Below are 21,437 nucleotides of genomic sequence, written 5' to 3' on the forward strand. Positions count from 1 at the left end.
CTGGCCTGCAAGCATACATGGAAGGAATGTTGTATACATAATAAATAAATTTTAAAAAAATGCCTTTAGCATTCTCTTTCCTATCTTCATTTTCACCACGCCTTTGGTTTTTAGTGGACATCTTCCCTACACCAGAGTTCAAGTTCAAAACCAGAAGGGCCCAAGTCCTTGAAGTCACTTACAATCCTCTCCACTCCCCAAGCACGGGAGGATGCAGTCTGTCGAGATGTTCACAGGGAAGCAGTTGTGAGACAGACCATTCCGTTCTGAGGCTTCCTCCAGGTGGCAGAGGTTTTCCCACACCCGTTTCCTTAGAGGCCTGACTCATTCCTCAGTGAGGTTGCTCTTGAGCCAGACTTAGCAGGCAGGAGAGAAGATGCAGCCATTGTGCTCAGAAGGCACCTGCAGCTGGTGGGTGTGCACAGGTGGGATCCCCCATCACTCTCTGGGGATATTGAGAACCATCTTTGTCCTTAGTGGATGGATGGTGTCAACATGGCAGGACTGGGAATATCTAGGAAACTTGATTTCAGGTGTGTCTGAGGAGACTGTCTTGTCAGTGGGTTGAGTAGGGGATGACGCACCTTTGTGGGCAGTCACAATCCAATGTTCACAGTAGCTCTCAACACCTTCTAAAGCAGACCCTCTAGGGAAACAAACAAGAACGATCTCCCTGTACCAAGCAATTGATTCAAAAATACCTTGCATTAAGAGGGAACATTGTAATAAAATATTTGTAACACGTCACACAATGGCGTGGCGGGGGGGGGGGAGGTTAGGGGAGAGGACATTTCGGGCCCCTAAGTGCATTGTTAAGAAGACAGATTTTATAGGCCAGGATATTTGGTTTTCGAGACACTACAGTTGTTAGTGTATCATCCCCACTGACGCCGATGATACTGGTCCGAAGACAGCAGTTCCAGAATCCCTAGTGTTTCCGTTCTGAGAACGCGAGACTGGGAATCTAAAGGTGCAGTAGCTGGAGGAGGGCTGAACTAGTAGAGAACAGATCCTGCCTATTGTGTGCCAGCTGTGTGACACAGTAGTGGGGGGGGGGGCATGGGTCCAAGTCCAGAGAATGTGAAATGCCAAGTGTACACTCCCAAGTCAACCTCTGTCACCGGGAGGCAGTGATGTATGGATTCAATCTTGTCAAATATGTTACTGTTGCCATGCCTTAGAATTTACGGCCTCCCAGAGCAGACTGTTGCTAAAACTCATGGTGGCATCAGAGCATGTCCTTGGCAGGTATGAGGAGCTCACAAAGTCGTTCAACCCTGTCAGCGTCAGCAGAGATTGGTGCCCTTACAAAGGAGACCCGAAGAGGTTCCCTGACCCTTTCTGCCACAAGAGGAAGCAGTGAGAAGGGCCTGTGAGGAAGTGGCTTTAGCCAGGAACCGAGTCTCACATGTCTATTCTGTATTTCTGCAGGTAGGATCTTGCTCTGTAGTCCAGGCTTACATGAAATTCATTATGTAGTTCTGATTGGTCTTGAAGTCACGATGTAGCACAGGCTGGCCTCAAACTCTTGGCAAGTCTCCTGTCTCAGCCTCCTGAGTACTGAGATTGCAGCACTGGCTGCCACATTTGGCTCCAATGTCTATTTATTTATTGTTTTATTATTCTTATTTTTATTTTTTTGAGACAGGGTTTTTTTCTCTGTGTAGCTTTGGAGCCTGTCCTGGAACTTGCTCTGTAGCCCAGGCTGGCCTTGAACTCACAGAGACTTGCCTGCCTTTGCCTCCTGAGCACTGGTCACCACCGCCCAGCTTCCAATGGCCTCTTATTGTGGATTTCCCTGTCGCCAGATTCACAATAAACAACTCTACTGCTCCTCAATTTTTTAAATTTAATTTTTGGTTACAGCAGCTCAAGGGGACTGAGATAACTCTCATACAGGCTGCTGGTGTTGGGGAGGCTAGGAGGGACCACGGGTTCTCTATGGATCTAAATTTTGCAATGAACACAAAACCACTATAAAACATAAAGTCCACTTAAAAAGTATTATAAGGCTATTATATCTTATGCCTTTCCCAGTTCTAGATATCAATATTTTCTCCCATAATATTTACCAGTCTTTCGAATAAAAACCATGTCCAATTTTAATTCTCATATAGCTTGTTAATAGTGAGGATAAACTTTTGATCAATGTTTTTATTTTTCTATGGGTCCTTACTGATTTATGATGACTCTTTAATTATGATGGCCATTCAGCCTTTCTCTACCATCTTCAGCCCATGTCTGTTGGAACTTCCTAGCCCTCAACCCTCTGACCAGTACCCAGTGAAGTCACCATCATCTCACCCCACCTGTTTCCTACAACCCCATTTCCCACATCATGTCCCCATGTTCTCAGAGATCTGGCCTACCAGAACCTCTGCCTCCTGGCCCTGCCTGTTCTCTGCCTGGTCTCACACCTGTGCAAACCACCTGGGCCAGCTCCCGCTCTGACTTCCCCACCTCAGTACAAAACCAGGCTTGACAGAGGTGGTGACTCCAGGAGTCACTTGAGCGGGTCTGTTAAGAATCAACTGACTTTTGTTCTCAGCTCTTCCCATGGACAGTTCAGTCGGTCTTAGCTTTCCATGCTTGTAAACAGAGAGCGAGTGTGAGACCCCCCAGTTAAAATGGAGTTCCAGGTGACTTGGAAGTGCCAGCATGTCTTTGATCTTTTACGCTCATGTTCAACTCCTCTCCCTTCTTCCCATGGAGATTTTTCTCAGAAGCTTGTCTGCTTCTTACCCTGTGGGCTATAGCCAGATCTCTCGTCATTATCCTGTCCCCATGCCACTCTATGCTTGATGAAACTGTCACGGAATTAACTGCCATGTCTCAAAGACCGAATGTCCCACCCTATGAAAGTGTCTTCTTGTCAATACACTAGAGGTCCAAAGTGTCCTTTCCCCTAACACATACACACACACACAAAATACACACACACACACACACACACACAAAATACACACAGACCTTTGTGTGGTATGCTACAAATTTTTATTACAATAACTCTTAATGCAAAATATTTTGAGTCAATGTCTTAATACATGAAAGTCTTTCTTGCTTGTTTCCCTAGAGGGTCTGCTTTAGAAGGTATTGAGAGCTACTGTGAACATTGCCACTGAAACACATTTAAGATGTTAGTGGTTTTCATTGCTGCAATAAACAGGGACCAAGGAACACTTGCTCTGCCTGCCATGGGTCAAAATCAAACATGCGGAGTCATGGCTGTCATTTAGGGAGTGAGGCCACAAGATAAGATGCTGAGACAGACCAGGTCCACCTGAGGACTTGATGAGTCACGGAAGGGCCTTTCAGATTCGGGGATGGAGAGCAGGTGGGTGAAGAAGCGACACGATGTGCCCCGGCTCCAGGTCCTCGGGACATACAAAGACAGACCTCTGCAGTGTGAGTGTGGGTTCTAGAAGACACAAAACCTCCCGTGCAAGGCTTGAGACACAGAAAGAACCAGAAAGAATATAAATGAAGGCACATGCACGTTTGCTGCAAAGGTTGCTGCAAATATGGCTCCAAATAGGGGTTCAGCTCGGCAGTCTGTGTCACAGCAATGCAGACATGCTTAGGGCATCATTGTGCCTCCTGCACAAAACTAGGACAGAGCACATTTATCGGAGATGGGTCTGTCCCACAAAGGGTCATGGAGAGAGCTGTAACAGTCTCATCTGAAAAAGATATCAGTATGAGGGGCAAAATCGTTCATGGACTCAGCTCCTCTGCGGCAACAACAAAAACAGCCGATACTCAAGACGTATACAAGAGCTATGTGCGAACAGACCTGGAGCAAATGATGTAAGTGAGAATGGGACGATGTAATGCCATTGTGCCCTGAGGGTCGACAAGCTTGCAATTTCCCAGTACCACAATCCCACAGCATGGCCACATCTGTGGTCAGTGAGAGTCGCAGGTAGCAGGTATGCAAGCATTCCAGAGGGAGAGCAGCCCGGATGTCCAGACTGTCTTTGGATGTGCTGTCCTGTGTGATCACCATGTTTTTCACCTTCGAGGGATCCGTACCCTGGCTTTCCTGCAGTTGGCACCAGGGGTTCTCAATGCCCATTCTTCCCCATTGCTTTTCATCCCTCCATCCTGGCCACAGCTGTGACCACTAGGCGGCACTGTCCACATCAGCGACTTCTCTACATAACGGGGGTTCCCAGTCCCCTCTGAAAGAACCTCAGGGCTCCCAGGAGCCTCAGATTGTCATAGAGAACCACACCAATTCTTGGAGTGACATGAGCCTGCCTGTTTTCCATGTCTGACCCCCAAGGTATCCACTTGAGCCACCCACCTCCTGCTCTGAACCAGAACCATGCTGCATTATTGGTGCCTGAGGGGGCAAGCAACCCATAGCAGTCCTTAAACCCTAAACAGACCATGCAGGCCTCACCCTCAGAGGCCTCTCTGTTCCCATCTCTACTCCAACAAATTGGAAGGAAAGGAAAGGAGATCCTATAAAAGCCAGGAAACAGGAGAGAAAGACAGAGACAGAGAGAGAGAGAGAGAGACAGAGACAGAGACAGAGAGAGACAGAGACAGAGAGACAGAGACAGAGAGACAGAGACAGAGAGACAGAGACAGAGAGACAGAGAGAGACAGAGAGGGGGGATGGGTATTGCTTAAGGTCAGGGCTGAGAGCAGAGAAGACTGTGCATCTTGTGGAAGAAGCCTCTGGGGTTCTTTGGAGATGTCAGGTTGAGATCCGCAGGCTGAGGAGCAGGGCTGCTGGTGAGGTTGGGAGGGCATGGACTCAGCATACCTTCCCAGGCTGGCTGCTGTCCCAAGGGGGCAGTGACAGGTAGTCCTGATGCTTCAGGGACTTGAAAAACTGAATGGCTGGCACCTGGGGCATGGGCTGGCAGGAAGGCTTTTTGACAGACAGATCCTGGTCTAGGACCACCATCTCCGGACACAGGCCTGGAGAAGGTGGTTTGCTATGTGGTGAGAGGGAACCAGGCACCACGCCAGGGAGAAAGCAGTAGTCACCCACCTGCTGAAGAACAAGGAGGCCTTCGGGGTGTGGGGATATTGGGGCTACCTCCTCTCTGTGCTCTCCTGGGCTTCCTACGGGGCTGCTTGGCACAGAAGGGACAGGATTTCCCAGAGGGATCTTGGGGGGCTGACTTATGCTTGGAGGGAGCTCCACATAGTCATCAAGTTCTGGGGGTGGAAGAGCTGGGTTTCCAGGAGGAACCCCAGGCAGCGTGAGGCAAAGACTAGGACCCTGAGCTGAGGGCAACCCTAGAGAGGGGCCCAGAGAGGTAGACGGGGGCCCTGTGGGCAGGGTGAGCACCAGATCTGCAGGAGTGACATAACCAGAGGTCACCACGGGGTCCTCAGTGTCTCCAGAGTTTAAGGACAGAGTCACTGCATTGTCCTTTGGCTCCTGTTCCTCCACCCTCAGGTCTAATGAAGGGCTATCCCTCTGTTCCATGGAAGGGCTCTCTGTGGTCTTCAGGCTAGACTCATGCTCGGCATCCACAGCCTGGCCCTTGCCCATCACCTGGGACAGTGGTACCAGCTGTACTTGTCCCCCGGGAGGCAGGCACAGGTACTCCAGGGAGTGTGGCAGTTCTGGCTTCAGACTGCCACTTATCTCTGGGGGTACCAGTTGGCCTTGGAGATTAGTCAGGGAGTGAGTTTTAGGAGGCCCCAGGTAGGGACCGTTAAAGTCAAAGTTGGGTTTCTGGCTCTCGGGTTTGCCAAAATGGGTTGGTGGGTCTCGCTGGCCATCGGAAAGCTGTTCCATGGGTTCTGATGAGGTGACTGGAGTTGGGTCAGGCCCAGATGGTAAATCTTGAACAATTTTAGGAACCTCTATGGTGAGAGGTGACACTTCATTGTCCACCGTATGTGAACGTGACATCCTGTGGGAACAGTGAGGGTAGAGACAAGGAACCTAGATACATCATGTATACCCAGCCAGGCGTCCTTTTCAGAGGTCCTGACCCCTCCAGACCTCATAGTGAGCACGAAGAAGTGGTGGTGGTGAGACCCAGCAAATAACATGGGCTTATGTTAGTGTCCAAAGGATCATGTACCCAGGGCTCAGTTCACATTCCTCCTCTAGACTTTGCTCTTAGCTTCTGCTCCTCACAGCCCACTATGTTCAGGGTAGGACTTATATCTTCTTGGGTACCATGGATGCCTTCCATCCTTCTACCCACAGGGCCACTGATTCACCCCAACAGGAGGGCTTTAGCCTCATTGCACAAGTTGAACCCCTCAGGTATGCACTTTTTGCCACCCACGAAGCCACTGCAGGGCATGGCTTATATAGCCATCCTGGCAGGGAGAGGATTCCCACTTAAGGATGCCACCTCTGGTCCCTCTCTCTCATCCTAACTTGGGAAGGAGGAAGATCTTCCTCATGTCTACCTGGAGTGGCACTTGCTACAGTGGGTGTCATCCCCTACATTCACTTCAGAGACCCCCAGGCTATGCTGGTGTGCACAGTGGAGGCCTATCCTCCCACAGGCTACCCAAGGGTCTGAATGAACCACTCACCCCTGTAGCTCAGCGAAAAAGTTTCTCTGTGGCCCCTGGAGGGTAAGGTTCTTGGTGGCAAAGGCTGCTGTGCTGCTAGGAGACCAGAGTCCTTTTCCTCCATCCTAGAAGGGGAAGGGCATTTGTTTCTGTGAATGTGGCACCTCAGGAAGGAGGGGACAGTGGAGCATTGCATCTGTGTATGATGTCTTCCATGAGCTTCAGACATGGAAAGAGTGTCCCCATGGTGAGGCTCAGCTCAGACCTCTGACAGCAAGAAAGAGAGAGGCATCCAGGGGATGGTCATTTCCCTCAGATGTGAAGCTCATGAAGGGAGCAGGTCATACTGTTCACCACAGCTTCATCTTCCATGGTTCTTCTGTCCATGACCATTGTGTCATGAGATGCTGGCAGCCATGACTTTCCATTCCTTAGACCCCTATCTCGGTGACCTGAAGGCACCCTTGATGCAGTTGGCTCTCCACCAGCTCAGAAACATCTTATGCTAGGTTCAAGTCCCTTCCTGGAGGCCCTCAGCTCCATCCCTATCCCCAGGAGGAGCAGCTCCTTCTGAGCTTCCTCTGCAAGGGAATGCTCTCGGTTCTGTCTGTAGCACCAAACAGTGCTAGGTAATCTGTGCACTCCTGTTCCTTAGGATACCCAAGGAGTTCAGAGATCCACCTCCTGCTAGCCCCGCCTCCTGGATCTCCTACCCTTCTCCACTGTGACAGCATTGGGACAGGGATGAACAGCATCTCTGCCTTCCTACCTGGAACAGCAGGCTCTTGCTGGGGTTGGGGATTTTCTCCTTCCACTTTCTGTACAGCCTGGAAGACAGCAGGAAGATGTGTCAATTAAGGTTTCAGGGATCTCTGGGTCAACTACTCCTGTGCCCAGGTATAGAGGGAAAACTGAAGCCAGGTGATGAGTGTCAGCGTGGAAATCATACAGTGCCAGGCTGTGTCATCCCTACGACCCTGGGGCCCAGTGCCCACTTGCCTCTGTGCACAGACTGCCCTTACCTGCACCCATAGGCACAGCCAAAGCGGAGGGCCAGGAGCAGGAGCAGGACGAGGACGATCAGGATGAGGACAATCCCCCATGTGGGCATCACTTGTTCAATGAGAAGGAGAAGGAGCATTAGGTGGGAGGCACAGGATGCAGGCTAAGGGAGGAGCTAGGGTTCCCAGGCCTCTGTGAGGAAGGCTGGATATTTTGGGAAGAATCCTTGGGTCTGAACTCAGTATTCAATGTGGGGAAGTTCTGTCCTCAGCAGCAGCAGAAGTACCCAGAGGGGACTGACTGAGCCTGGCCAACTGGGGAGACTTTCTTAAGGAGGCAGCTCAGAGCATGAACTCTGGGATCAGGGAGCTTCAGAGGAGATGGAAAGTAGGCCAGAAAGGGGTCCCTTCTGTCAGGACACTAGCCTTCTTGACCTGGGCTCTGTAAGTCTCTCCTGTCTATCTCCTGAGTCCATGACTCCAATCCTCCTCCTGCCTAACTGGCGGTCAGCCCACGACTCCCCCTTCAACAAGTCCTCTATGAGGAATGCTCTCTACCACTGCCACTTCCCAGTCTCTAACTTCTGTGGATCTTGCTTTGCACAGGTGGTCACCATGGGGAGAGTGAGGGTTGACTGCAAATGTCAAGGGAAGGAAAATGGGCAGGACCTATGGGTCCCACCAACTTCCCAAACTAGGCACTCATGTAGGTCTATGGATAGTATAGCTTTGCAGATATGGGAACGAGAACTCAGATTGACTAATCATGGCTACCACAAAGTCTAATGAAACCAAGATGTCTAAGCCCCAATGGAAAGGAAGGAGGACAGTGAGACAGATCCACTCCTCTCCCAAGTCCCCACTCTCAGTGTACAATATACCAGCTGTCATTTCCCAGGGACAGTCACGGAGGAGGGAGGCCAGGGTAGAATGGGGCCTCCCTTGCCCTGTGCAGTGGGGCTGTCCCAGGAGTGTGGTGGCCAAGAGACATACCCCAGTCGGTGGTCCAGGTGCACTCCTCACTCCACTCACTCCAGATCCCATAGTATTCAGGGAGGGGCTTGACTCTCACCCTGGCCGAGTATGAAGTGGAGGGCACCAGCCGTGGCAGGGACATGCTATGGGCATGATCTAGGATCTCTGTCTTGCTGTCCTGCAATGACAGGTATGTTGAAGTTCTAGTCCAGATCAGGACCCCAGTTCAGAGCCTACTGTGACCAGCCACTGTGGGGGCCCCAGGTGCCAACTCTCCTAGCCCAGACTCTCTTTACCTCCAATTTATCTGGTATGCTGCCTTGGCCTAAAATCTGTCTGACCCAGGATTATCTTACTGGTACAGGTCCTAGGCCATGAGACAGTGTGGTGGTGGAGGTGGTGGTGGTGGAGGTGGTGATGGTGATGGTGGTGGTGGTGGTGGAGGTGGTGATGGTGATAGTGGTGGTGAAGGTGGTGGTGAAGGTGGTGGTGGTGAAGGTGGTGGTGAAGGTGGTGGTGAAGGTGGTGGTGGTGGAGGTGGTGGTGGTGAAGGTGGTGGTGATGGTGGTGGTGATGGTGGTGGTGAAGGTGGTGGTGAAGGAGGTGGTGGTGATGGTGATGGTGAAGGTGGTGGAGGTGGTGGTGGAGGAGGAGGTGGTGGAGGAGGAGGTGGTGGTGGAGGAGGTGGAGGTGGAGGAAGTGGTGGTGGTGGAGGAGGAGGAGGTGGTGATGGTGGTGGTGAAGGTGGTGGAGGTGGTGGTGGAGGTGGTGGTGGAGGAGGAGGTGGTGGTGGAGGTGGGGGAGGAGGAGGAGGTGGTGGTGGAGGTGGGGGAGGAGGAGGAGGTGGTGGAGGAGGAGGAGGTGGAAGTGGTGGTGGAGGAGGAGGTGGTGGTGGAGGTGGGGGAGGAGGAGGAGGTAGTGGTGGAGGAGGAGGTGGTGATGGTGGTGGAGGTGGGGGTGACCCACTCTTACATCTCAGTTCCCCTGTTCCCTTTCTGAGAAGTCTTGCTTTGGGGTCCGTGGAGCCCCACTCTGCATGCAGGTACCAGGCTCTGCATATGGCACGTGTGCTTGGCAGGACCTACCCGAAACACCAGCTTGGCCCTCAACAGCTACAAACAACATTGGCTGATCTGGTTCCGGGGAGGAAATACACCCAGGCCTAGTGATCACTGAAACCTTCATTCTAGGCACATCTACTGCCCCTCTCTGTCTCTGCCTCCTCAGCTCAAGGGCAGTGCTGGTCATGGGACCTGTCATGTCACATCTCTGAGCCAGAACCCTTCATCAAGAAATGCGACTCTTGCCTTTTGACCATGTGGGTACTAAGGTCGTGGTAGACTCCAGGAAATAAAGGTCCCTTTGGTGTCCTCTCTTTCCTTGCTTCCCTGTCCCCCACTAACCCTGGGTCCTGGTCCTCACCTCCCAGCTGTCCAGCTTCTTCTTGTACTGGACCTGGAATTTGTGTTGGATGTGAGAATACAAGAGTTTCTTAGTTTCCCAGCGCAGGTTGTAGCTGTCTCCATCCTTGGTCACTTTGAGGCTGGGAGGATGCATCTGGACTGCAGGGGGATAATTTCAGAGAATGTCAAGGTGTCCTCTCTCCAATGGTGTGTTCCCCATAACCAAACTGGTCCTAGCTACTCTCTTCCTGAACCTATCTCCCCAATCCCCTGTCATTTTGACTCCTTAGAACTCTGTGGTGTTGTAATATGAGCAGCAGGGCTGCGTCCCCAGCACCCAGCCGCCCACATGGCTATCTTATGCCCCAAAATAATTACACGGAAACTGTATTTTTTTAATCACTGTCTGGCCCATTAGTTCCAGCCTCTTATTGGCTAGCTCTTACATATTGATCTAACCCATTTCTAATATTCTGTGTAGCACAACGAGCTGGCTTACCAGGGAAGATCTTAACCTGCGTCTGTCTGGAGTGGGAGAATCATGGCCACTCCTGACTCAGCTTTTTTCTCCCAGCATTCTCTTCTGTTTACTCCACCCACCTAAGGTTTGGCCTATCAAATGGGCTAAGACAGTTTCTTTATTAAATATAAATAACTCCTCCATCACTGTGGGGTTTGAATGAGAATGTGCCCCCATAGGCTCATATATTTGGATACTTGGTCTTCAGTTGGTGGAACTCTTTGGGAAGGATTAGGAGGTGTAGCCTTGATGGAGCAGGTGTGTCACTGGGTGGGAGGACTTTGATGTGCACTCTGCCACTAGCTTTTGGTTTAAGATGTATGTATGGTGGTGCACGCTTCTAGTTCCAGCACTGGGGACACAGAGGCAGACAGATTTACTTGATTTGGAGGCCAGCCTGGACTACAAAACTAGGTTCTTGATAGCTAGGGCTCCACAGAGGAACCCTGTCTTGAAAAATTAACCAACCATCCAAACAAACAAGGTGTGCTGAAGGTGCTGCTCCAGGTTCTGCCCCTGGTGCCAGCTCGCCCTGCTCTGCCATCATGAACTTTGACCTCTGAAACCATTAACCCAAAGGAAACACTCTCTTTTATGTAGTGCCTTGGTTATGATGTCATGTCACAACAATAGAAAAGTTTCTAAGATGAACACCCAACATTACCAAACTGCAATGTCCCTCCTTGGTCCCTGGGGGAGTGGCTGAGGTAAGCCACAGTGATGAGGTAGCCCAAAGCCTGGTGCTTCTGCTAGTGTTAGATTACAGGGGGAAAATTCAGCAACCTCTGACTCCTTGTCTAGGTACATGGACTGTTTGAGTTCCTAGGCAACACATGCACTTTGTGGGAAATCCATTTATCTGCTCTCCCACTTGCCCTGCGAGGTGCTCTAACTTCCCCCATTTTACACACGGGGAAACTGAGCCCCTGATTGAGAACATATAAAAACTGAGCAGTAAAGAGCTTGTGTCTCCACTGTCCTATGTCAGCCACTCCCCTCTGCTGCTTCAGTAACCCTGGGAGTTGCCTGAAGCCAGGATGGGCTAGTAAGTCCTTGTTATTCTAAAAGTCCCTCCCATACAGGCACACACCAGCTGAATTAGCCTTCAGATATACTCAGATGACCGTCTTCCCACCACACTGAGTCCAATATGAAAGACAGCCCTGAACACTTGACCAGCAGACCACAAGCTGAGACATAACTATGTGTTCAGGCTTTCTCATGTAGCCCTGATGCACATTCTCAGAGAGCTGGGAAACTCAAATGAAGCCCCTCAGTCACTCTGGGCTTCTCTCTCCCCATCAGAAGACTTTAGAGAAATTTAGCAGAAGTAACGTGGATGACGATAACACATGGAGGGCTCTCTTGAGCAAGAGGAATCCTTTTTCCTGGAAGGTAGACAGCAAGAGAAACTGTTGGGTGTGAACTCAGGTGGTAAGAGATTGTCTGCCGAAGGTGGCACGCATTACTGGAAGGATGAAAAGCCTTCCTTGTTTCACGGTCTTTGCCATGTGCCGGGAAGGTGTGACATGGATCTATAAGGAAGCCATCTGCTGGCACACACTCCTTCCCTGGCACCAAAGTAAAACCTAGAGCAGAGTTTGGGAGTGAGAACATTAGTTGGAGGAGAAGACTGGAAGCCTCAGAAGGAGAGGAGAGTTAAGGATGGCGGTCCCAGGGAGGGGCAAGTGTGTGGTTGAGTGAAGGAGAAGGGGAGGAAGGAGCAGTTTCAAGTGGTACTCTCGAGTAGTGACGAGTGTCATCTCAGAGCAGATGAGGTACAAGTGGGATGTGACATCCCTGGTTCCTCTCTCTCCCCATCTCTCTGTCTCTTTCTGTCTCTGCCTTTCCCTTTCTCTGCTGCATAAGCCTACGTGTGGGTGTGGGTGCCTATACATAGGCGTACAGAAGTCATAGAGAGCCTTTTTTGTCTTTTCTCTGTGTGCTATTCCCTCAAAACAGATTCTCTCACTGACCCTGGATCCATGTTAGTAGCCAAAAAGCCCCAACTATCCTCCCATCTCTTACCAGGTGCATATGAGCACACTCTAACTTTTATGTGGGTGCTGGGATTTGAACTCAGGTCCTCATGCTTGTTCATCAATCACTCTTACCTAATGAGACACATTTCTAACTCCAGAGTATTCATTGTGTCACCGTGACTCACTGGTCTGAAAATCTTTGGAAGTGACAGACACAAAGGTGCCGAAGTCGTTCCTATATTTTTTTGGGATATACAATGGACCCAATAGCCTTATAGCCCTGGGAACCCATGCAGAGCATGGCAAACTCACTGTGATCAGAGCTCTTGATGAACTTCCCTTGTTTCCGCAGCTTAACAGAGACTGCGTACTGGCTGTGTGCGCTGGGGTTGGACACGGTTAGATTGCAGTGGTAGCGGGAGCAGAGGCTGTCCTGCAGCTCCTCCACCACCGGGGAGCATTCCTTCTCCCTGGGGAAGCAAAATAGAGCTGAGAACAGGGTCAGGGGAGGGGAGTCAGGCTAAGACCTCAGAGAGGTACAGCTCTGGGGATAGCAAGATTCGGGGCAGCATGGAGAGGCGACACTCACGGAGCAGCCGGACTGGGGCGGTAAAAGAGCCCAAAGGAAACAGAGCTGGCCACCTGGTTCCACACCTCCCAGGAGCAGCTGAGGGACTGGATGCCATCGAAGAAGCACTGCAGGTTCTGAGGCTGGGCTTTGTCCCCTGTGGGAACACATTGCCCCTCAGCCACTGCACCCTCATTCATTCCCTAGGTTGGGACACTAGGTGACTCATAGAGACCTGGCTGTGGACCTCAGCCTAACTCTGCCCTGGCCTGCCTTCTGTGTGCCCCCAGCCTGGACAGACCCAGATACCTCTGCCCCATCTTGGAAGAGGGGACCAGTTTTGAATGTTGAGTGTTAGCATGAACACAGGGACACAGGTGACCCTACCTACAGTCCAGCATTGTTAACACAAGGACCTATGCTGCTGCTGCTGTTGCCGTCATGACTGTCTCTGCCATTACAGGACACAGTTGGGGCCATAAAGCTAAGGGTGTGTGAAATGGAGTGACCAGATAGAGGACTGGGGACAGGGGGCTGGTGGGATGTGCCGATGGCAACGTTGGGCAGATGCTGGAGCCTCGGGTGTAGACTAAATCTCCAGTGTCTGGGCTCCTATGAGGAGCACTCCCCACAGGCCCCATTACCTGGCTGGGAGTTCCATTGCACCCCAGGGCTCCATCTGCTGGGCCTTCCAGACAAACTTGAGCCTGGGGACAGCCGAGTGCGCACACGGGCCACATAAATATTGCTGGGTAGAAACAGCTTTGATGCCAGGGAGACCCACAAGTCACTGGTGTTGAGTCTGGGAGCATCCTGTGGAGAGAGGAGCTGAAGAAGTAGCCTTCTCAGCCATCCCACCAGGCTGGGCACAGATGACTCAGGGACCTACCTCCCAGGCGTCCTGAAGCCTCTTGTAAGCCACCTCAAACTCTATGTCCTCCTGTGACAGCCAGGGGTCCTGGGCATCTCCCAGGGTCCAGTTCCACTTCAGCAGGAAGTGATCCCCAGAGGGACTGATGCGGATGTCCTTAGGAGGTGGGGGCTGCACTGTAGGGGAGGAAGCAGAGAGTTTCTATGGTTGCATGCTGAGCACCTGAGGGCAGCCTGGCCTTCTGAGTACCACTTGGGCCCAGGTTCAGTGCTCACACCATCAGCGGATGGTCACGAGAAAGAGCTTCAGGACCCTTACTCTGCAGCTTCAGGCCTGGGACCTGAAAACTTGGGGACTAGATTTGACAGCAATTGTGCCTTCCAGGGCCTGAACATTCAATTAAATGGGGCCTCCTCCTGCTCTGCTGTGCACTGGGCCTTCATTCCAGCAGAGGGCGCTGAGAGCCACCTCTGCTCTCTCTTCTGTTCCCCACCCTCTCACAGCTCAGGGGCCTCCTGTTGTCATTGCCCAGTGTAAGTGTCATCTCCCCAGGTGACTTTCTTGGACTCCTGTCCCCAGACAGAACCCATGTCCCTCTTCTTGTCTCGCCAAAGTTTAGTATACCTCCTATCCCTGCCTTTTCACACCAGAGCAAGTTAGCTTTTTCCCATCCCATTCCCTATTTAAGGGCTTGAGCTGCAGCTGCCTGTTCCTCATGTTCTCCCTGTCATTGTTCAGCCTTTAGAACTTGAAGTTCCTTGTAGACAATGACCATGGCCAAGTTTTCCAGCATGCCACCCTCTCTCCAGACCTGCCACAGCGATCTGCCTTTGCACACGTGGTTTCCTGACTAAGAATTCTTCTGAATGTGTGCTCTGTCCAAACCAAGGACTCATGGCAAAGTTCCTCCTGGGAAGTCCTTCCTGATTGTCAGCGCCCCCTTTTTGCCTTCTGTTCCCTGAATGTGGCAGCTTGCTCTTTTGTGTCTCCTAAACCCTCAGCCTAAGCTCTAAGCCCCCCAGAGCAGGAACTCTCTCAAATACCAGAGGCACTTACTTGACAACAGGCCTCAACCTAGCCATATTGGAGGGCAAACAGGACCCACGGTGTCCCCCAAGACCCTGCTCAGGTTTAGAGTAACCATACAAACCTCAGTTTCTCCTTTAGTCTGAAATGCTGGCGACATGTTTGCTATAGTTCTCAAGAAAACCTCACAGATGATCACTGGCTCTACCTAAGACCATGCTACAGCATAGGTCCTGTGGACCCTATGCATAACACTCTTAGTCCCGAGGGGGTGGTGAGGAGCCTGGCTCTGAATCAGATGCATGGACAATGCATGGCAGTGTGACCTGTCACGGCCATCCCTGCTGCCCAGCACTGGCACTTTGGGGTTTCTGAGGGTCTGGGAGCCTCATTCATAGAGCAAGGTGTTGCAGCCATGAGGCAAGACAAGGAACACCAGAGTCACCTGAAAGTGACTCTGTCACCTGAAAGTCCTACAGGAGTCACAGTCATTGTTCCTACAGAGGAGAGTTTGAGGCTTGGTAAGCAGTTGAAGCAGCCAGGACAGGGGGAACCTCGGGCAGAGTGGTCATATCACATCTGTTCTAACCCCAGGTCAGGGTCCCTCAACCTGGGAGACACTCACTCCAACCCTCCTCCGGGAACCTGTCCACTCTTGCACCCCCTGCCTAGGCAGGACCCCCGCTGCTCACCATGCTGGGCCAATGGGACGACGAGCTGGATGCCCACATCCCGATCTGGTTGGAATGAGTAGTAGTCTTCATCTGTCATACTGAAGCCTGTGTAGGCGATGACACATCTTCTGGGCACACAACGGTGGGCAGACGGGCACTCTGACCAGACTAGGTCATCACTGAGGCTGCAGGACACTGGATAGTCCCTGTCAGTGAACATTCATTAGCGCTGTCTTCATGCCTGCATTGATCCAAGGTAAGTGTCTGGTAGTGAACAACACACACACACACACACACACACACAGAGAGAGAGAGAGAGAGAGAGAGAGAGAGAGAAACAGAGACAGACAGAGAAACACATGTACAAAACACACAAAAACCTTACAGATTTGTAATATCTCTTTGGATGGGCAGCACCCAGGACAGCCAATGACCCAATCACTTTTACATCATCATAGTACGTGTGTCTAAAACTCAGATCATGCTGAAACTTATGACTGCTTGCTAACTGTCCTAGAGCCCAACTGAGACCAATAGTGCCCTCTCCCCATGTCCTTATAGAAAGAAGTCCCACACTTGTGATGTCAAAGCATCTGACAACTCCTTCCCTGGATCTTTAGTTTGAACAATTGTCTGTCGGTTCTTTCCAGACCTAACAAATTGCCCTTGAGTATGGACTTTCATGCTGCAGGCTACACAGTCGTGAGTCCTGCCACAAGGAATGCAGGTTTCCCTGTGTGTTTGTTAATAGTGTGCATGCAGAAATTTATGAGTGAGGGAAGTGGGGACTTGTTTTAGTGCAGATTCGAAGGATTTACTGAGTGAGGGAAGGACTTAGGATGGACAGACAGAGTGACAGGATAAAAACATGGCACCGTCCTGGTGATTGTAAGTAGTTTGGATGGTGGTGATGTCTGAGCTGGTCAGACCTGCGCCTCCTTGAGAGACAAACTCAATAGTGTTCACTGAGAAGCAGGGAAGGAGCTAGAAGACATTTTAAGCAAAACCTTTCAGTCATTAGCCACGCTACCAGTTCCTCCCAGTAACTGAAGTGAGGTGTGAAGATGAAGGCAAGAGAAGAGTTTGGCTTTTAGCATTGGACTAGAAATGGTGAGGGTGGCGGCTGGGAGGCAAGTGGAGATGAACTACAAGGTCATCCTGGGAGGGTTGGGAGATGAGGGCCCAGGCTTGGCCGTTTGACTTGGGGTATTTCTGATAGGTACAGTTTGGATTCCTTGGAGACAGCCACAACCTAGGGGAGTACATTCAGACAAGAAATATGGGAAAGGCATGAGGGACTGAGCCCCTTAGAGGAGGCTGTGGTAGGAGCAGAGGAGAGAGGGGGACAGGAGTTCAGGGCAGGAGAGGCTTGGTGCTGCAGACACCACTACAGGTGTTGGGTGGCACATACATAAGGTGACTGGAGATGATGGGAGCACATCATTGGTGATACAGGGGCAAGAGGGCTGTTGGTGGCAGCAAGGTCCTTGGGCTTCATTACCAGTGGACCCAGTGGTACTCACTTTCCCGGCTTGCGATAGAGGGTCATGTTAATGAGGCCCTGGGCATCCTCCAGGTCGGCCCAGCTACAGATGATGCGACTGGTGTAGTCATTGTAGCACCTTAGAGTCTGCAGAGGGATGGTGTCTGACAAGGAGAAGCAGGAGAGTCACAGTCTCGCCTCCAGGTGTCCCCTATCCCCACAACTGTCTTTTTTGTTTGTTTGTTTGCTTGCTTGCTTGCTTTTTGTTTTGTTTTTATTTTGGGGGCAGGGTCTTTCTGTGTAACTGGATGGTCCTAAAACTTGCTATGTAGACCAGGCTGGCCTCGAACTCACGAAGATCCTCCTGCCTGTGTCTCCTGAGTGCTGGGTTAAATGTGTGCACCACGAGGCCCTGAATCCCACAACTCTTTTAAGCATGAGCACCTCCAGCTTCCTGCTGAGGCCCACCCAGGAGGGCAGATAGATGGAGGGCCCTGAGCCTGGTGGGCTGTGTTGCGGACATTCCTCTTCTCCAGGAACATGAGATGCCAGCGGATTCTCAGCTGTGACTGTGTGTCCTGTGCTGCACCGGCCTCACTGAGAGCATCGCCCAGGTTGGCTCTGTTCTCTGTGGTGTCACTTGGCAGGACAGACACAGCAGGGCCTGACATGTAGCTGTCACCTCCCTATCCAGGGTCCTGATCATCTGAGTCTTGACTTCTGAACCTGGGCTTGGTAAAGGGAATATGACTTCCACATTGTCACAGAGGAGGTCTAAGGGGCACTGAGGACAGTCTTCCAGCCTCAGAAGACTCTAGACTATTCCACAGGGCCTCTGAGTAGAGACGAGGGCTAGACCTACTATGAGGAGAGGGCCTTAGGTCAGAGCCTCAGAAGGAAGGGTTAGGGGATCTGAAGTCCTCAGAGATGTAGGAGTCTGGGGAGGGGCAGAGAAGATGCTGGCTCACTGGAGGCTGGGCTTTGGAGGCAACATTGAGCAATGTAGGTGCAGAGGGATACCATTGGGCTGGATGCCCCAGGACCAGGCAAGGATGAGCAGAAAGATGAAGAATAGGGAAGAGAGGGACCCAGGGAAGTCCTGAGGGAGAAAAGGGAGGGTACAAGAGAGAAAGAAAGACAGAGCTGTATACAGTGGATGGAGCTGCTGGGGGTCTGGGGGCCGCTGGGGATATGGTGGGTGTGGTTCCTAGCAGACTCAACTAAAAAGAGGGGTGAAAAGGGAACGGGCCTTCAGACTTACCTTGTGCCTCTGTCACACCAGGCTTCCAGCAGAGAGCCAGCAGGGCCATGTAGAGCAGGCTCCAGGTCAGTGCCATCTGCTGGTCCATCCTGGGTCTTTAGGTGACTGCACAGGCGGGCTGTAGTTATGGGCAGGGTGACATCCTCATTGTCCTGGGGTCCTGTCTCATTGCCTGGCTGAGGGTTGGGTCACATTCATATTACAGGTCTATTTTTCTTTACTCTGAGACTGCAGAAGGGTGGGTAGTCTGAGAGCTGCCCAGGAATTTGCTGATATCAAGTGACGAGAATCCAAATGAGAGGCCCTGATGTGTGGTGTTTGGGACTGTTCCCTTTCCTTAGGTCTCTTTGGCCTAAAGCATTATCATGTGGAGAGATAGGACTGACGGCCTCTGAGGCAGCAGGTCCCCCTCGGACAATGGGGCAGTGCCCAAAGACGGATATGAGCTGGTGCTTCACTTGAACCAGGTCCCATATATGAGTGCATGCACACAGACACACAGACACAGACACACACACACACAGACACACAGACACACACACACAGACACACAGACACAGACACACAGACACAGACACACACACAGACAGACACACACACAGACACAGACACGCACACAGACACACACACAGACACACACACACAGACACACACACAGACACAGACACACACACACACACACACACACACACACACACACACACTTGTTCTCTACTACATGCAGAGCCTGGTGCTCTCCCCACCTCTGCTCCATTTACCCTCAGTTGTCCCACAGGCCCTTCTTCTTCCCAGTTCCCCTTTCCCCGAAGCCTGGGGATTTCCTCATTTTCATTACATTCACCTGGGAAGTACCAGAAGTGCGGAGCCTCTGTATGTGTCTCCTTCTCCTACAAGGCCATTTGAAACTTCTGTCAAGATACACAGAGCTATCTTTCCATCTATTATCTGCTTATCAGTGCATTTGTCTACCTATGTATCTATAAATTATCCATCTATCTACTAATATTCCATTTATGTATGTACACATCTGCCCATTTTTTCTATCCATCCATGTGCATGTATCATATATCTTTGTCTGTCTACTCATACATGTATCATCTATATATGTACCTATCTATTGATTTATCTATCTATAGATATCTGTCTGTCTACAAATTTATTTCTATCATCTATCTATCATCTATCTAATAATTTATCTACATATATATTTATCTATCCATTATCTATTTCTATCTATTCTTCTATCATCTGTCTATAGATTTATTTCTATCATCTATCTGTCTGTCTGTCAGTCTATAGATCTATCTGTCTATCCATCTATCATCTGTCTGTCTATATATTTATTTCTATCATCCATCTATCTACCTACCTATCTGTCTATAGATCTATCTATCTATCTATCTATCTATCTATCTATCTATCTATCTCTAACACTGCCAGTCTCTTACATATCAATCATCTACCTATCTAGTCAATGGACACCTTGACAGGAACAAGTGTTATTTTACCCCAGAATGCTCTATATAAATGGGAGAGGAATCAGTAAACAGTGTAAACTGATGGTATATTTGAAAATGATTATATGACTGAATAACAACAACATACACAAATCCCAAACCTCTGCCTCACACCACTCCCCAAACGAGAGGCTAAGAAGTTACATGCTAAGGGTGCAACCACATCAAACCATTGCCGCTGCACTCTTGAGCTGTCTAAGCTTAGAAGTAATCAAAGGATTCAGAGACAAAGAGTGACAAAGGTGTTTTGAAGCCCAACTCCCTGCCTTTTATAAAGCCACCAGAGTCACGGAGCAAAGGACAATGTGGCAAAAAGAATATATACCTATGTTTTAATCTGGGAGGATTGCTGACACTGACCACCACTGATGGGGCAGTTCATAAAAACCATAGACATTTATTTCTTGAAGTTCCAGAACATGGAGAGTCCAAGGTAATGCAGGTTTGAGGTCTGACGAAGCCTCTTCCTCACGGGCTTCTTACTGCTATCACCATAGAGGAAGCATCAAGGGAGCTTCCTGGGATGTCTAATATAAGGGCACCAATCCCCCATAAGAGTTCACTCCTGAGACCCCATCACTCCCCACAGGCCCCATCTCCAGGACCCTCTCCTTGGGCATGGGGTTTCAACATAAGAGTTTTGGGGGATTCAGTCCCTAACACTTCAAGTCATGGAGAACAAGTCACCCTGATGGACTGTAACGGACAACAGAGCTGTGTCATCGAAGAACATGAGCGGAACATTTAAACAAGCCCAGAGAATTCCGTCAGTACCTGACGGAGGTTTAACGCCCACCATCAGCCAGGAAGTGTGTGCAGTGCTTTGCAAAAATTGGTACTTCTTGGTGAAGGCAGCTGTTAGAGTCCTTACCGACAGGAAACGGTATAGGGATGAGTGACGGGTCCACCATGCCACAGCTGTGAGAGACAGGCTGGAACCGAGCCCAGCTGTGGCTTAGGACTCTCCCTCTCTACCCATGCTTCCCTGAGAGGTTGTATTTCCTGATTGGCAATGATGGACATGTCCTGTGTCTGCTCCAAGGCAGATGCTGACCTTATTTTATTGACCAGACAGAGCCCATGGAGAGCAAACGTTGAAGCTCTGCGCCTGCACCCTTGGTTACTGCAGAGCCGAGAGCCATTCAAACCCAGCCTGCTGCTGCCAAAATAAGATGTCAGAAGATAGAGAGCCAAGATTTTGGAAAAATCCATGCAATGATGGGTCAGATCACAGAACAGACACCACAGACAAGCACCTGACTGAGGTTGGTGGGCAAAGACGAGGACATGGACAAGGCAAGGGACACCGTCTGAGACACCATGAAAGCTCTGTAGAGTAAACCAATCGGAGGGCAGAGAATCAGGGACACATGTGGCTCACAGTGCCAGCTGCCTAACTGTCCCTTACCTTCTTTGGCCCACTTCACCCAGCATAAAAGGCAACACTCCTTACTCTCTCCTGCTACTAGGCATGGCCACATGACGAAAGGCGTCCAAGGAGGTGGGAGCGGAAGCCCTATGTGTACCTTGCCCAAAGGCCGCTGGAAAGGCATGGGCTTGCGTGGGAAGAGGTCTGATTGTTTTTCCCCTTTCTTCTTTTCTTTCTTTCTCTAACCCGTATCTCAGAAGTGATGTTTGGAACTCCAGCAGCCATT

At 50.7% G+C, this 21,437-nt stretch overlaps 1 protein-coding gene across 1 annotated transcript; it reads right to left on the reverse strand.

The window, feature by feature from the left end:
• Positions 1–2,985: 2,985 nt before the first annotated feature.
• Csf2rb (colony stimulating factor 2 receptor subunit beta) lies at positions 2,986–18,430 on the reverse strand. The gene is made up of 13 exons (XM_057792681.1): positions 18,266–18,430; positions 17,045–17,168; positions 15,540–15,727; positions 13,840–13,997; positions 13,595–13,763; positions 12,972–13,107; positions 12,695–12,852; positions 9,900–10,039; positions 8,496–8,655; positions 7,524–7,614; positions 7,271–7,328; positions 6,523–6,626; positions 2,986–5,882 (listed from the first exon to the last, which is right to left on the reverse strand). The coding sequence occupies exons 1-13, from the start codon at positions 18,351–18,353 to the stop codon at positions 4,766–4,768; spliced, it is 2,691 nt and encodes an 896-aa protein (XP_057648664.1). The 5' UTR covers positions 18,354–18,430; the 3' UTR covers positions 2,986–4,765.
• Positions 18,431–21,437: the final 3,007 nt, after the last annotated feature.

The sequence above is a fragment of the Chionomys nivalis genome, chromosome 17 (assembly GCF_950005125.1).
Source record: "Chionomys nivalis chromosome 17, mChiNiv1.1, whole genome shotgun sequence".
Taxonomy (NCBI): Eukaryota; Metazoa; Chordata; class Mammalia; order Rodentia; family Cricetidae; genus Chionomys; species Chionomys nivalis.